This window comes from Phoenix dactylifera, chromosome 1 (genome assembly GCF_051530095.1).
Source record: "Phoenix dactylifera cultivar Ajwa chromosome 1, Ajwa_hap1_PhDact_Kaust_v1.1, whole genome shotgun sequence".
Taxonomy (NCBI): domain Eukaryota; kingdom Viridiplantae; phylum Streptophyta; class Magnoliopsida; order Arecales; family Arecaceae; genus Phoenix; species Phoenix dactylifera.
Window position 1 is genome coordinate 42,023,940 of NC_143190.1, and position 17,178 is coordinate 42,041,117.

Consider the following 17,178-nt stretch of genomic DNA (forward strand, 5'->3'; position numbering starts at 1 on the left):
TTTAGTTCTGAAAAACTAGAAATGATTCTTAATAGTCAAAGAGCTGTATTTAATAAAGCCGGTTTAGGGTATAAGCCTAATAACAAGCAAAAATTTTTAACTTTTTTGTAAAAGCCGGGGAAAGTAAAACCAAAAATGTAACTTGTTTTTGTTGTGGTAAAGTAGGACATATAGCAAATGTATGTAACCACAAAAAAACTGAAGTTAAAAGAATGATTAAAAAGATTTGGGTTCCAAAAGGAACCAACATTACTAACCTTGAAGGACCCAAGAAAACTTGGGTACCTAAAACTGTATGATTTCCTTGTGTAGGAGTGTCTTGCTGCCAAGGTCAACAAACACTGTTGGTACTTGGATAGTGGCTGCTCAAGACACATGACGGGTGACAAGGAGCAATTCTTCACTCTAGAGCCTAAAAAGGAAGGTGCAGTGACTTTTGGAGACGACAACCAAGGTCACATCATTGGTATAGGTAAAATACAAATCATCCCTTCAACCTTCGTTGATAATGTACGGTTTGTCGATGGTCTTAAGCATAACTTACTTAGCGTTAGTCGATTATGTGATAGAGGTTTTGATGTTCTGTTTAAGCCATCTTTATGCATCATAACCAACTCAATTGACAATAGCTTAGTATTCAAAGGAATAAGACGTGGCAATGTTTATGTAGTAGATCTTAAAGATCTCGCCAATAATAGCCGTTGCTTAGTAGCTAGTGATTCTAAAGTCAATGATGCAAGTTGGTTATGGCACCGTAAATTAGGTCATGCAAGTATGGATACAATATCAAAATTAGTTAAAAGAGATTCTGTGATTGGTTTGCCAAAGCTAAAATTTGAGAAAAATAAAATTTGTGAAGCATGTCAATATGGCAAACAATCTAGAAGTTCCTTTAAATCCATAAATTGTGTCTCTACTACTAGACCCCTTGAACTACTTCACATGAATCTTTTTGGACCAACTAGAACCACAAGCCTTGGTGGAAACAAGTATGACCTTGTCATTGTAGATGATTTTTCTAGATACTCATGGGTCATGTTTTTAGCTCATAAAGATGATGCATTTTCAGTATTTAAGAAATTTCATAAGGAAGTAACTAACTCAAGAAATGCTTCAGTTATAGCTATTAGGAGTGATCATGGAACGGAATTTGAAAATCATCTATTTGATGAATTCTGTAGTAAAAAGAAAATAACTCATAATTTCTCTGCACCTAGGACACCACAACAAAATGGAGTTGTGGAAAGAAAGAATAGAACCCTAGAGGAAATGGCTAGAACCATGTTGTGTGAAAGTAACCTTCCAAAGTATTTTTGGGGAGAAGCCATTAACACATCATGTCATATATTAAATAGAGTTTTATTAAGACCAATTATAAAGAAAACACCTTACGAACTTTGGAGAGATAGAAAGCCCAAAGTAAACTACTTTCATGTGTTTGGATGTTGGTGTTTCATTCATAATAATGGCAAAGATAACTTAGGTAAATTTGATTCCAAATCTGATGAAGGTATCTTTTTGGGATATTCTACATCAAGTAAGGCTTATAGAGTCTTCAACAAAAGAACCCTTATAATTGAAGAATCCATCCATGTTGTTTTTGATGATTCTAATGATGTTTCCTCCAACAAGAGAGTAGTATTTGATGATGATGCAGGAATAATTGAAGAAAAGATGGATCACATGACTCTACAAGAGGATGAACCCAAGCAAGTTGAAGAAACTACAACAAGCCAAGATGTAATTGCCAAACATGGGCTTACAAAGGCTTGGAGGTATGCTCACGGTCATCCTAAAGAATTAATCTTAGATGATCCATCTCAACCTGTTAGAACTAGAGCCTTTCTTAGAAACTTAAATAATCATCTTGCATTTGTTTCACATTTAGAACCTAAAAACATTGAAGAAGCTGAAAGTGATGTAAATTGGATAAATGCTATGCAAGAGGAACTTAACCAATTTACAAGAAATAAAGTATGGAACTTAGTTGAAAGACCCACTGAATACTCAATAATAGGAACTAAATGGATATACAAAAATAAACTTGATGAAAATGGAGTTGTGGTTAGGAACAAGGCTAGACTAGTAGCAAAGGGCTATAATCAAGAAGAAGGTATAGATTTTGATGAGGCTTTTGCTCCTGTAGCTAGACTTGAGGCAATTAGATTGTTACTAGCATTTGCATGTAATAAAGATTTCAAATTATTCCAAATGGATGTAAAAAGTGTCTTCTTGAATGAGTATATTAATGAGGAGGTTTATGTAGAACAACCTCCTAGTTTTGAGAATCATCAATACGCCAATCATATTTATAAACTAAATAAAGCACTTTATGGTCTAAAACAAGCCCCTAGAGCATGGTATGAAAGACTTAGCAAATTTCTATTAGACCATGAATTTTCTAGAGGAAATGTTGATACAACTCTATTTTTGAAAAAGGAAAACAAAAATATGTTAGTAGTGCAGATTTATGTAGATGATATTATTTTCGGTGCTACTAACAATCGCCTTTGCGAAGAGTTTGCTGGATTAATGCAGAGTGAATTTGAGATGAGCATGATGGGAGAATTGAACTACTTCCTCGGACTTCAAATCAAACAATCCAAGGAAGGAATTTTCATCAATCAAGCTAAATACATCAAGGAAATGCTAAAGAAGTTTGATATGGATGGAAACAAGTCAATTGGCACTCCCATGAGCTCATCATGCAAACTAGACAAAGATGAATCAGGTAAATCAGTAGATCAAAAGCTGTATAGAGGTATGATAGGATCTTTATTATATCTTACAGCAAGTAAACCTGATATCATGTTTAGTGTATGCATGTGTGCTAGATATCAATCTAATTCTAAGGAATCACACCTAATTGCAGTTAAGAGAATTTTTAAATATCTCATAGGAACAAAAAATATAGGTCTATGGTATTCTAAAGAATCAAGCATAAACTTAATAGGGTACACTGATTCAGACTTCGCTGGTTGTAAACTTGACAGAAAAAGTACCAGCGGGTCTTGTCAATTTTTAGGAGAAAACCTAATTTTATGGTTTAGCAAGAAACAAAACTCGGTTGCACTATCTACGACTGAAGCCGAATATGTTGCTGCCGAAAGTTGTGCTCAAATTTTGTGGATCAAGCAACAACTTGAAGATTATGGCATTAAACAAAATAAGATTTCCATAAATTGTAATAATACAAGTGCCATAAATCTAACTAAAAATCCAATTCAACACTCAAGAACTAAACATATTGAGATAAGACATCACTTCATAAGAGATCATGTGTTAAATGGTGATGTGATGCTTGAATTTGTTTGCACTGATGATCAACTTGCTGATATCTTCACAAAACCCTTGAGTGAAGATCGATTTTGTATTCTTAGAAGAGGGTTAGGAGTGATTGATCCATTCTTGTGATACTCCCCTCTAATTCATTGATTTTGATGATTAGCTTATGTTAGACATAGGATTTCTTGTCTATGGTCATCAAATCAGTCCTTAAGTCATAAATATTTCCATATCTCTCACTATTGGCACGGAATTAATTGAGTTTTTGATTATATGCCAGAGTTCGAGTCGACTCGCGCATTTCAGGAGTCGACTCGCGGTCGAGTCGACTCGCGTCTTACTAGAGTCGAACTGGAGTCGACTCGAGGTCGGAAATCCGATTTTTAACCCTAATCGAAACGTTTATTCTTCACTTCTATTTTCGGCCGCCACTGTTCTAAAACCTTAGAGTCGTCTTCGACCTCGTCTCCGACCCATTTTAGGTCCTTTCCCTCGAGTTTTCTTCCATTTTTCTTGTCCTTCCTTCGGTTTTCAGGTCAAAATGCCTAGGAAATCCGTTGTCACTCGCCGGAAGAGACCTCTTGCGTCGAGCGGCGCCGAGCGACGGTCCAAGGCGCGGAATGAACCCGTGAGGGCATCCTCTCCAGTTCCTTCTCCGCCGAGGCCGATTCCCTCGCATTCGTGCGCTGGGAGGGTAGTCTCTACCGGGAGGAAAGTCAACTTTGACTTCCTCTTCCGGAAAGGGTTCACCTTAGGGCATCGTCTTAGGGCTCAGGGCTTAGAGTTCTTCTATTCACTAGACCTCCCTACCTACCCAGGGTTAGTTAGGAAATTTTATGGCACTGTCGCACGAGGTAGCGGTGGTATCCAGGGGACCGTAGCGGGTGTGCCTATTTTCATCTCGGAGGACTTCATTGCTCGAATCCTCCATCTCACCCGAGAGGGGATTTTTTCCACTCATCCCCATGATAGGACTGAGGCCCTTACGGCCATCTTAGGGAGCCCACCTCAATCCCCTATAGAGGAGGTGTTTGCAAATCAGCTTTCAGCTGAAATGCGGCTTCTCCTAAGTATCATTTCTAGGACTCTCTTTCCTAAGACTGGTAGATTTGACTTCATATCTGAGAGAGACCTAGCGTTGATGTTCTATATTCTCCAAGACACTCCCATCAACTTCCCCAAACTCATCTACAAATATATTTGTGAACCCCTAGATAAACCTAGGTTGAGTCTTCCATATGGCATGCTCTTCACACTCATCTTTAGGGAGTTAGAGATCCCTATCCCTGAGAGAGAACCCACACGCTCCCTTAGGTTCACTGATCGTATGAGTGAGGGGACTCTCCACAGAATGAGCTTCCATAAAGTAGAGGATGTCTGGGTTAGGAAAACATCTTTATCCACACCATCTGACCCCACTCCTCACCATTCACCTAGCCCTGACCATGACCAGGACCACTACACAGCTCATCCCACTTTTTCATCCACTTCTGGTCCCTCATTCCCATCTATTTCAGCTAGACCATCTACAGCTCCACCACCTCAGCAACCTCTTGTTAGAAAACTCCGATCATGCCGCTGAAATTTCAAAAAATTCAGATGCAACGGAAGAGGCATGTGCGGGATCAACCATTCATCGCATGAACGTTGTTTAAAAACCGTTCGTAGATAGATAAGGATTAAAAACTTTTAAATAACATTAGAAGATCAGATCTTCACCTTTGTGCGGGTAGATGATCACCGCAAACTGATGATCGTGGTTTAGGATGAAGGTTCGCTTGAAGCCGTTCAAGTGCCCGGCCTCTACGGGTATCCACACGAAGCAGAAAACCGATCCAAGCTTTTTATCTCTCCGGGGTGCTAGCTCCCTTGCAGAGATAACTTTGATGGCTGATATCCTCCCTTTCAATCAATCCTTGATTGTGCTTGGGAGGAGGAAGAAGAAGGATGAAGAGAAGAAGAGGAACGAAGCCCTGCAGCCTTCTTTTTCTTCCTTGCGTTGGAACCAAACGGTGGAGGAAGAAGGAGGCCACCAAGATCCTTTTCTTCCCTTTGTTGTTGGTGGCTGAAAAGAGAGGAGAGGAGGGTGGCCACGTGATGGAGAGGAGGAGGGCTTCACTTCTCATTAGGGCACCTCCTTTCAAAGCCTTATAAAGGCATCTAGGGCTCCTATTTGGTTTAGTCCAAATCATGAATCAATTGGGTTCAATCTATGCTAGTCCTAATCCAATTAGAACTTGAATGAACCATGACTCAATTGAACTCTTCAATCCTAATCTAATTAGGAGCCATCTTGATTCATTGGATTAATAATTAATTGGGACTTAAGAAATCCTAATCCAATTAGGACTTGTTTAATTCTAGTCCTAATCCAATTAGGACTCTAATTTGAATTCGAAGTCCTAATCCGATTAGGACTCTAGGAATCCTACTCCAAGTAGGAATCCAAATTTAATTCAAAACTCCTAATCTAATTAGGATTATAGGAATCCTACTCCAAGTAGAAATTCTAGTCCTACTCCTAATAGGATTTCCAGTCCAAGTAGGAATCCCAGTCCAAGTAGGATTCCTGTCCTAATCCAATTAGGACTCTATGAATCCTACTCCAAGTAGGACTCCTAGTCCTACTCCAAATAGGATTTCCAGTCCAAGTAGGAATCCCAGTCCAAGTAGGATTTCTAGTCCTAATCCAATTAGGACTCTATGAATCCTACTCTAAGTAGGACTCTTGTTTTAAGTCCAATTAATCAATTTCCTTTGTTCCTTCTTCAACTTATTATCAATCAAATTGATTACTTGTGATTCTTAATCACGATTCAACCATCGGATCGGTCATTACTTCTAGTGTGTGTGTGACCCCATAGGTTCTACTCTGACTGGTAGTGAGATATATTATGATCTCTATCACAATATCATTGAAAACTCCTTTCAATGGATTGGAACGATTCCAACTTTACTCTTTAGGGTTTATCGATCATCGAGATAATCCCTGTGAGTCCCACCATCCACCAGTGACACCTAGCAGCATGTAGTGGCTACCCAGTAGAATAGAATGATGAACCTCTAGGTGCAGTTATCGTGTGATACAGTCCTACTATCGTGGATCCCTACAGGACGGAGGTCATGGATAACTTGTCAAACCCCTTCGTCTGTCATATGTCAAGATTTATTCGACTCGAGTTCGATAGTGGAAAACTCTTTCTCCACTTTATATTACTGCCCTGGCCAAGGTCTTAGAACTCAGTCTAACAAATCACATAGGATCACTCCTCTTCTATCAAGGTCGATAGATTCCATGTAAGTGCATACCCTACTCCTACAGTGAACTTACTGCAACCAATCTACACTACAAGGACCCATATGACTAGAGACCATGTATACATGTAGTCAAACTACAATAACCTCACTGTGAGTAGCTGAAGCACCGCAGGTCAAAGGACCAGTCATACTACTGCAACATCAAGCAAGTCACTGACGAGTGGATAGACATCCAAGTGACTTCTTGTCTTGGTCACGCTCAGTACCCTTGTTCTCTAACAAGCACCTGCACTATCACTTCAGTGTCCCTACACTGTGGACTCAAGTCTCGTCCATCCAGAAGGAAAGTGATCTGTGCACTGATCGGATCGATCACCGTCCTCGTGATGATCCATTGATCAGGAGCATTTAGAAATTAATCACCAATGATACATGGCTCAAATTCTCAACTCTTGAGAATATGCATCATCATCTTATTAATTTCTTGGACGATTCATAGACACATAAATAATATGAATGAAAAGATGCCTTTTATTTATTCAATAATAAATAGTCAAGTACAAAATTATGTCCCTAGAATTAACAATGTGTCAGCCAGATTGGCTTCTAGGGCATACATCTAACACCTCTAGAAGTCCGGATCAGCACTGAGCAGCTCCGGGAGATGAGACAGGAGATAGTGAGGGAGCTGAGAGATGATATATTGAGAGAGCTGTGAGGTCCACTTAGTGCTCCCTCCACTAACGTCGTTCCCTCCACTGACGTCGTTCCCTCCACAGCAGCGGTGTCCAAGATGATAGCAAACCTTAAAGAGGAAATGTACAATATAAGGAGCCTAGTCCAAGGTCAATACTGGAGCCTTAGCGACATAAAGGATGACACGAGAAAGATGCGAGACAGCATCAGAGAAGAGTTGGGTAGCCAGAGTCAAGGAGCGGAAAGGCTTGCAAATGCCTTAATGTTCAAGCTTGACACTATTCAGGAGAGTGTGACCCAGCCACTGAGATACAATCTAAAGCCACCTCGGAGATCATCGAACAACTAGGGAATGTATCTGAGGGGATAAGCTTGGTCATGCGACACTCTAGATTGAGTACGGGAGCCACATCCTCCACTACTAGACGACCCTAGTGTATTTTTGATTTTATGATGTACAGTCCCTTGAGGATTTTTCTGATATGTATTCACATTTGTACTCAATTTGACTTTAATACAATGAATAGAAATTTCCTTTCAAAATTGTGCAATTTGACTTCTTATCTTTTTCTGTGTTTTGTGCCTTTTTGCTATGATGACAAAAAGGGGGAGAAAATATGATGAATTGAAATGTAAAGGGAATCACTAAAAAGAAAATTCTTAAAGCAAAATATAATTTGTTCTTAGTGGATTCAATACCTCGAGGCTCATTATCTCTCTGTTGGGGCTTCTTAAGGAGTAATCTCCAGAATCTATTCAAGGAATATTCGGAGATTAGTTGAATCGTACTTAAGAACAAATTGTCAGATTTTTCCTCTGAAAGTAAGAATTTAAGCTCAAAAGTTTCAAAACATTTAAAGTAAATTCAGAAAACTTAAACAAAATTGAATGCACATGTTGAGGGGAAGAATCTGAAATCTTAAGAAAGCAAACTCATTAATCACATATAAGCCAAACAATTGATTGCATGATCTGAAGGCTTATATAATTCCAAATGAAAGGGGAAGCTTTAATTTCAGGATTTACTGTTTCATACCTTTCAATTTTGGATAAATTAAATGACTAGATATTTGAATTCATTTCAAAATCTTACTATAAATCACCTCTTGGTTGAGCAATTCACTTTACAAATACTCAATATTTTGTCATCATCAAAAAGGGGGAGATTGTGGAGGGATTGATTATACCCCTATTTGATTTTGATGAGCTCAAAGTATTTGAGTATATTTCATGTTGTACTAATGAATTCAATCTAGTATTTCAGGCGAATATATGTGAATTTATCTTTAAGAGCATCGAGCCTTGGTTCAAAGTTATTTGGCTAAGTGTTGAGCTCAATTAAGCCAAAGTCTGAAGTTCGAGTCGACTCCGGAAGATTGCGAGTCGACTCTAAGTGTTTCAGAGGTTCTGGCACAAGCTCGAGTCGACTCCGATACACTACGAGTCGACTCCGACTGAGAACAGACAGAAGGACAGAAAGATGAATTTCAGATCCTGTCACCGAGTCGACTCCAAAGATTTCGAGTCGACTCCGATGCTTGCCGAGTCGACTCCCGACGGTTCCGAGTCGACTCCAAGGAGTAACAGACAGAAAGACAGAGAAGTGTTTTCTAGACCCTATTACCGAGTCGACTCCAGAAGGATGCGAGTCGACTCCAACATTTGGCGAGTCGACTCTCAGAGGAAAGCAGACTGAAAGGCAGAAAACTAAACTCAGTAACCCTGTGAACGAGTCGACTCCGAGAATTCGAGAGTCGACCCCAAGTCAGCCGAGTCGACCCCAACAAAGTGCGAGTCGACTCCGAGGCAGCTCAGATCAACAGATAGAGGATCGGTTTTTCGGGCTCTGAGAGCCGAGTCGACTCCAAGAGGACCCGAGTCGACTCGAGAGAGAAATACAGAAAAATAGATCTCTGGAATCTTGAGAATGAGCCGTCTCCAAAATGCTGAGTCATCTCCAGATCTTGGCGAGTCGACTCCAGGGTTGGCCTGAGTCGACTTCAGGTTGGAACGTCACTTTAATTCAAATCCTGAACAGTGGGCGAGTCGTCTCCAGTAAAGCATGAGTCGACTCCAGATCGAGTGAGTCGACTCCAACCCCAACGGATACATTGTCAGGTGCAGACTGTGCAGAACAGCCACAAATCAGTGTCTAACGGCTATTTTTCAAAAGGGACTGTTTAAATAGCCAGAAAAAACAGTAGTAGACAACATGAGAGCTATTCCATTCAAGTAAAAAGACATTTTCACCTACCAAGAGTTCTCAAGAGTAAAGACAAGCAAAAGAACGAAGAGGTGCATTCAACTCCATCCGACAAGCACTTCCTTCGCTTTCAAGGCTCTCCTACTGTCCTCAAATCTTCAGTACTTTTCAGAGGAGACCCAGAAATCGAGAAGTCCCTACTTTTCATTCCAAAATCTGTTTGAGGGCTTCTAACCTTTACTTTGCATTTGTTGTTTTCACATCTGCTTGTTTAAAAGCTTTCTCTGTGAAATCTCAAACACTACTTTCTTACTTTATTTAATCAGGGGATTGAATCAAGGGTTGTAAGGTTAGTTGGTGAGCCGAAGTAAAAACCAACGGTGTAAGGGTTTGATTGTGATCCCGGGAAAACAATCGGGTGGTTCTAGTCGGTGAGCCCGTGAAAACCGACCGAGTGCGTTGTGATCTCGCGAAAACAACAAGTTGGATTGTGAACTTGTAAAACAACCGGCTGTAATCCAAGGGATTATAGTGAACTCCCAAGTGAAGCTTGGGGAGTGGACGTAGGAGCAAGGGTTGGCTCCGAACCACTATAAAATCTCCTTGCGTTTGCATTGGCTATTTGTCTCTTCCAATCTCCTCATCAAGAAGCTTAATTAACTTGCTTGCATTAGATTTAATTATTTACTAATCAAGTTCTTAATTGGTCGAGAATTAATCCAAACCCAATTCACCCCCCCTCTTGGGTTGTCTCTTTGGGCAACACCTTCCAAGCCAAAGGCTTATCAAACCTCGGGGGAGTCTGCTGCCTCTTCTACTTCATCATGTGAAGAATCCTCTACATCTGCTACATCCATAACTCCAGCCATGATGCAGCAGATGTAGCAGATGATTATCTCTTCTTTTTCTACTCTGGGTCTTCAAGGTAATTTCTATGTCTCTTCTAAGTCTTGGTTCCTTGATTCTGGTGCCTCAAATCACATGACTAGGACCCCTGATATGCTTCAAAATATTTGAAAGTATCATGGCAATTCACATATCCAAATTGCTAGTGAAAACACAATTCCTATTACTGTTGTTGGAGATATTTCTGCTGCACTCAATGATGTGTTTATCGCTCTTGGGTTATCTGCCAATCTTCTTTCTATTGGACAGTTAGTTGACAATAGTTGTGCTGTGGTTTTCTCTCGTGATGGATGTATTGTGTAGGAGCAGGGGTCGAGCAAGGTGATAGCGAAGGGACCTAAGATTGGGAGACTATTTCCTCTACAGATCACTCAAAATAAGCCTATTGATGTGCTGTCTTTTGCTAGTAACACCGTCTGTAGTAAGAGTGAGGTTTGGCACTGATGTTTAGGCCATCCAAACACTCGTATTCTAAATTATTTATTTGAGATTGTTCACAGTGATGTATGGGGTATCACACCAGTTCCTTCTCGTGCAAAATATAAATATTTTATCACATTCATCGATGATTACAGCCGGTTCACTTGGCTGTATTTTCTGCGCTCCAAGTCAGAAGTTTTTTCTACCTTCAAGAATTTTCTAACTTATGTGGAGAATCAGTTTTCCACTTGCATCAAAGCTCTTCGAACAGACTCAGGTGGGGAGTATGTATCCTCTGAAATTTACAGCAGAAAGGTATTCTTTCCTAACGAACATGTCCTTATACACTCCAACAAAATGGGGTTGCCGAGAGAAAGAATAGGCACCTGCTTGACATTACTCGGACCTTGCTCCTTGAGTCCTCCATCCCTTCCAAATTCTGGACAGAAGCACTTTCTATTGCCGTCTATGTTATTAATAGGCTGCCCTCTCCAGTCTTGGGCATGGACACTCCTCATTTGCGGCTCTTTGGCAAGAATCCACAATACCAGGATCTTCACATCTTCGGGTGTGTATGCTTTGTTCACTTGCTAGTGCATGAACGACACAAGCTCTCTACACAGTCAGTCACATGTGCCTTCATGGGATATAGTCCTTCTCAAAATGGCTTCTTGTGTTATGATCCAGCTCTTAAGAGAATGCGGGTGTCTCGGAATGTGATTTTCTTTGAAAATCAGTCTTTTTTTGCCACTAATCTAGTTTCGGATTTCTTAACTATTGATTCTGTTGCTGTCTTGCCTCTTATTGATGTTGCAGCCCCTCCATCTGGACGTTTTAAATCAGGTTTGGTTTATACTCGCCGCAGTACTGCACCCACCATAGTTGCGGCTCCCCCTGCAGTTTCTTCACCTCCAGTGGAGCTCAATGTTGTCAGTTCTGACCCTGCTGCCACTGTTGTTCCTGTGCTGGATGTTATCAACTCAGAATCTTCTACTCACTTTTTTCTAAGGAGGCTACTCCAGCATTCTTACCTACTAATGTCAGGCGCTCTACTAGGTCTACTCGGCTTTCAGACATATATAGCTTCTCACATAACTGTCTCTCTGCAACTCTGGCCAACATTGCAGTCCCTACTTGTTATTCTCAAGCTACGAACGAACAGTGTTGGAGACTTGCTATGCAGGAGGAACTTGATGCTCTCGTAGCCAACAACACTTGGGAGCTTCTCCCTTGTTCTACCATAGTCAAGCCTCTTGGATGTAAGTGGGTTTTCTCTATTAAACTTCGATCTGATGGGCCTATAGATAGATTTAAGGCAAAGCTGGTTGCTTTAGGCAACAAACAAGAATATGGAGTGGATTACGAAGAAACCTTTGCCCTGGTTGCCAAGAAGACCACTGTTCGTCTTGTTCTTGCTATAGCCGCCTCTCAAAGCTGGCCCATTCATTAGATGGACATCAAAAATGTATTTCTCCATGGTGATTTAAGAAGAGGTGTATATGAAGCCCCCATCCGGTTCAACAGCTCATCTTAATCATGTTTGCCGGCTGAAGCGGTCTCTTTATGGGCTAAAGCAGGCCCCTCGCGCGTGGTTTGACAAGTTTAGAACCACTCTTCTTGGTCTTTCATTTCAACAGAGTCAATATGACTCTTCTTTATTTCTCCATAAGACTCCAGCTGGTCTTGTCTTACTCTTGGTCTACGTAGATGATATTGTCGTCACGGGTACTGACTCTCTTCTCATTCAGCAGCTGCAACAGAACCTTCAGACCTCTTTTCATATGAAAGATCTTGACCACATAACCTATTTTCTTGGTCTTGAAGTCCACAAAAACCTCCGTAGTATCTTCATATTCTCTAAGCCCCTCTAGCTCCTCACAAGCCAGAGAACGGGACTCCATTTCCCCCAAACCCTTCTCTCCTAACTTCCCTCTGAGCTGGAGATTCTTTTGAGAAAATAGGAATCGATCTTGCCCTCATACTCCCCAACAAAATGACCTTCTGCCAAAAACAAGGCTTCTCATCCTAGGAGTTTGCAAGTATGAGAGAGTCCTCTCTCTGTCTGTCTCTCCGAGTTTCTACTACTAAGTTAAGTAGCACAAAAGTGGATGCTAAACTAAAGGTGCCTCAATGGGTGCCTTCTGCCTCAAACACTTCTCCAGCGGCTTCACTGGTCGCTGGTCTGCCATTCTCAGTGTCTAGAACTATAAACTATAGTCAGAACATCGGCTTACCTTACCAACGCAGCTCCACTGGAGTGTATCTCAATCAGCATAAGTATGCCCTCAATTTGATCAACCTGGCTCGTCTCCAAGATACTTCCTCTATCGACGCTCCTCTTGAGCTTAATGTGAAATATCGCCGAGATGAAGGAGACCTTCTGGATGATCCTACTATTTATCGTAAACTAGTAGGCAGCTTGGTCTACTTGACCATCACAAGGCCAGATATCTCTTTTGTCGTACAACAAGTCAGCCAGTTCATGCAGAATCCTAGACACCTACACTTAACTGTTGTCCGCAGAATCATCCGATACATCAGAGGGACTCCTACACGTGGTCTGTTCTGCCCTATTGGCACTACACTTGATTTGATCGGCTATAGTGATGCCGATTATGCAGGATGTCCAGATATCCGTCGCTCTACCACAGGATGGTGCATGTTTCTTGGTGATGCATTTATCTCCTGAAAAAGTAAAAAACAGGACATGGTTTCCAAATCCTCGACCGAATCTGAATATCAAGCAATGTCTGTTGCCTGCTCCGAGATCATTTGGCTCCGAGGACTCCTCTCTGAACTTGGTTTCCCACAGCACAATCCCACCCCCTTACATGCAGATAATACTAGTGCATCCGGATTGTAAATAATCCTGTTTATCATGAGCGCACCAAGCACATTGAAGTGGATTGCCACTATATTTGACAGGCCTTTGATCGCAATGTCATCAACCTTCCCTATGTTCCCACGGATCTCCAGGTTGCAGATATTCTCACCAGGGCCTTGCCGCGCCACAAACACCAGTTTCTTGTAAACAAATTGTTGCTTGTTAACCAACCAGCATCAATTTGAGAGGGGGTGTCACATGAGCAGCACAATTAGGAGTATCAACTCTGTAATTATTTAGAGATAACATCTGTAATTATAGGTGATAGCTAGGAATCAGGGATGGCTAATTCTCCTTGATTTACTTTCCATGCATAGCTGTCCTAATATAGCTATGTAATTATAGGTGATAGCTAGGAATCAAGGATGGCTAATTCTCCTTGATTTACTTTCCATGTATAGCTGTTTTGAATCCTCTATTTAATGGAAAGAGAGCCTAGGAGCAAGGGATCTCAAATATTTTGACACTAGGTAGCATTCTGTGGGAGGATGAATCCCAATATCAGCTTGCACTTGCTCTTCTGCTAAAAGAGGACTTGTGTCTTCCCATGGGGGAGATTGAGGTCTTTGATCCAGTGATGTCTCCAATTTAGATGAAGGCCTTCTCAGCTTTAGGATGCAAAGTCCTTGTTGATGAACAGTGTAGGAGAAGAGTCACGAGGCCAACTCTGTTCTATGTTCCAGGATTGTATAGAGATCTCATTGCTAATTTGTTTGAGGCCAATTTTCATTCGTCCCAACTGAATCTTTTGATACTGATGGATCTTAGTGGCAAAAGCGAAGTGACTGAATTAGATAGTAAGATTACAGGAGGAGAGAATGGTCTGTTGCTTAACCAGGCAACTGATGAAGAAGAGAGATTGAGGTTTCAGTGGGTGGTTCAAAAGTACACGGGTGAAGAGATGGATATCCTTTGCACAAGGAAGATGTCCTCACAGTTCCTGGATTTATATTTGAACTTTTTAACGTGGAAACCAGCGTCAATCTGAAGGCCTTATTGCCCAGTGAGTCATCATTCTCTTTTCATTTTTGATCTTCTTTGTAAATCTGCTATTCGTAATTGATTACAAATAATTGCCTGTGTGCTCTCTTCCATTGAAGGTGTGTCATTGAAGTAAAGGGTATACTTGGATTATTATCATGATGAGCTCAGTGGTGACATTTTCTTCTTTGAGTAAGTTTGTTTTTTTCTTTCTTTTGGATGTTTCAAGGAGAAGTTTCCAATCTTATGTTCTGTAGAATTTTCTAAACGCATTCACCTACCTTATATCAAATATTTTGCTTCCAAAACAAAAACCAGAAAACTCATTAATTATTTTTGCCTCAAGTGTTTTCTGGCCCATACCTACTATTCCATTCTTTGAACATAAACTGACTATGATTCAAAATCTCTTACTACTTTGATGTGTCTGTGGAACTGACACAAATGGTGCTTAAGCTGTCGTGCAACCTTTCTACATGAATATGCTGATAAGGATTATCCATTAAAATGTCGGCACACTTGGCACCCAATCAAGCTCAACTTTGATGGTTATAGTGATCGTAAGGATGGGACAGTTGGGTTTGGTGGTGCATTTCACGACGAGCATGGAAAGCTGCTACTGATGTATGCTGGACCCCTTGAGCATGCTGATATGATGATGGCCAATGTAGATGCATTAAGGCAAGCTTGAGATGTCTCAAAAACTTGCCTCCTGTTTCCGAGTTGAGGATAGAGGGAGAAGCTCTCAGCATCATACAATGGGCCAAGGGCAACTTTCCCCTGGCAGCTTGAGCTGTCGAAGTATTTGAAGAGATTAATGACATTCAATCCCATGTGAAACATATGATTGGTCAAGTATACAAGGAAGCAAATCAAATGGCACATGAATTAGCCAACAAGGGAGTCAAGCTTTCCAAGCTACAAATTTGGGAACTTCCTGACAGTTTACTAGTTGATTAACTTTTCATTTATATTCCTTTTGGTGATAAGACAGAATGATAGTTTTGTTAACACCAGAGGTTGATATGAGTGGGCATGTGCTGAGAAAACTAAGATAGCAATATTTTCCAAATTATTAAGAGTATCTGAAGATGAATACCTCTTTTTTTTGTTGACTCTTGATTCCCTTGTTTTGTTCCAACGCAACTAAGACAAACTATGCAAAAGATCCTTGTTTCATTGATTGATTATAAATGATTCACATCTCTTCGGAGACATCCAATAAAATTGGAATGATATAGGTTATAAAGCAGCCACAACTTATCAATGAAATGCAAAACTTGTGAAATACTTGTGCATTATTAGTTATGGCAATGTCGGCTATTTTTGCTGCTGTTTTATGCTCAACTCTCTCATCTGCTGAGTCTTCATGCCCAACAATATCGCAGTGCATCAGTTTGTTTACTAATTTATTTTATCTTTCTTTCTGTGTCATTGTTTTTCAGAATTTTTTGAATCGTTTCTGAACTTGTGAGTTTTGCAGACTTTTTGTTACTAATTCCATATAATTTCCCCGAACCATTTTATCCCAAAATGAAGAACCTAACATGCACAGAAAAGTGTATTATGTGATGGGTCGGTGAAGCTTCTCTTGGGACAACTTGAATGGGAAAGAAAATGGAATGAGTCCTCACACGGGAAAGCTTTAGCAAAAGCTGTCAAACAAGTCTTTCTGATGTGGGACTATTGGGCCTCACAAAAGCTCTCTTAATTTTTTTTTTTGAAAAATACGATTTTGGACGTCCTGCATGCACTGTTACATTCTCCAGTTGCCTTCTGCCTTCTCTAAACCTTGGAGAGTGAGCAAACCCAACTCCTCCGTATGTTGTATCTCTAGTCCATACCTCTGCAGCGGCAAATAATGTTGCTATGCAGAGGAATATATGTGATGGACGTATTATTTTGCTATTGATTTCATGCTTTGGGGTTTCATAAACTGGTCTTTGATGTGATTTTGAGCAAAATTATATGGTTCTATGTTTTGTCTGGTTTACTGTCGATAAGTTATTCGAAGTCTCTTTTGAACTTGATCTGCTTTGCATATACTCCGAAAGCAAGTTTTGGATCAAAGCCTTGGTCAATTAGTTTGAGATAAATCTTGAAAGTGTTAAAGTTTAGGAGCCACTCGAAACAAACTGGGTCTCTAATGGATGAATTTTGATTTTGCTGATCTTGTATTCTGTTGGGTTTGATAGTTAGGCCTACATCTTGGACACAAACTGGCCATGATCATGCTCACATCCACATCAAGTTACATAATGCAACAAATCGATGTCAAAATAGTAAGGTAATAATTTATTTTATATTAATGATTACCAAAATAGCTTTCAATAACGAATTTATTTTATATTACATCTTCGTTTATACGAGCACATTCTCTCCGTTCAACAAGACGGCAATGAAGAGAAGTCAACCCCATCACCATGTTTAGATATTCAAACTAAAACTGAATAAAATATTAAGGGGAAATAATAAAATAAATAATAAAAATATGTAGATGTGTGATGGTAGACTCAACCCCAAGAGTCAAATGGATGCTATTTTA

At 40.3% G+C, this 17,178-nt stretch overlaps 1 protein-coding gene across 6 annotated transcripts in view; it reads left to right on the forward strand.

Moving 5' to 3' along the window:
• Positions 1-16,344, forward strand: part of LOC120110528 (uncharacterized) — a 59,638-nt gene extending 43,294 nt beyond the window's left edge. For 3 of the 6 annotated variants that reach the window (XR_015967506.2, XR_015967503.2, XR_015967504.2), the window contains 2 exons: positions 11,585-14,655; positions 14,753-16,344. Coding sequence is in view for 1 of the 6 variants with exons in the window: in XM_089923767.1 (XP_089779893.1) it covers positions 11,585-11,973 (389 nt within the window). In the remaining 5 variants the exon portion in view is untranslated. Of the gene's footprint in view, positions 1-10,651 lie in introns of all 6 variants that reach the window. The other 3 variants (XR_016395673.1, XR_016395675.1, XM_089923767.1) reach the window with 3 other exon arrangements.
• Positions 16,345-17,178: the final 834 nt, after the last annotated feature.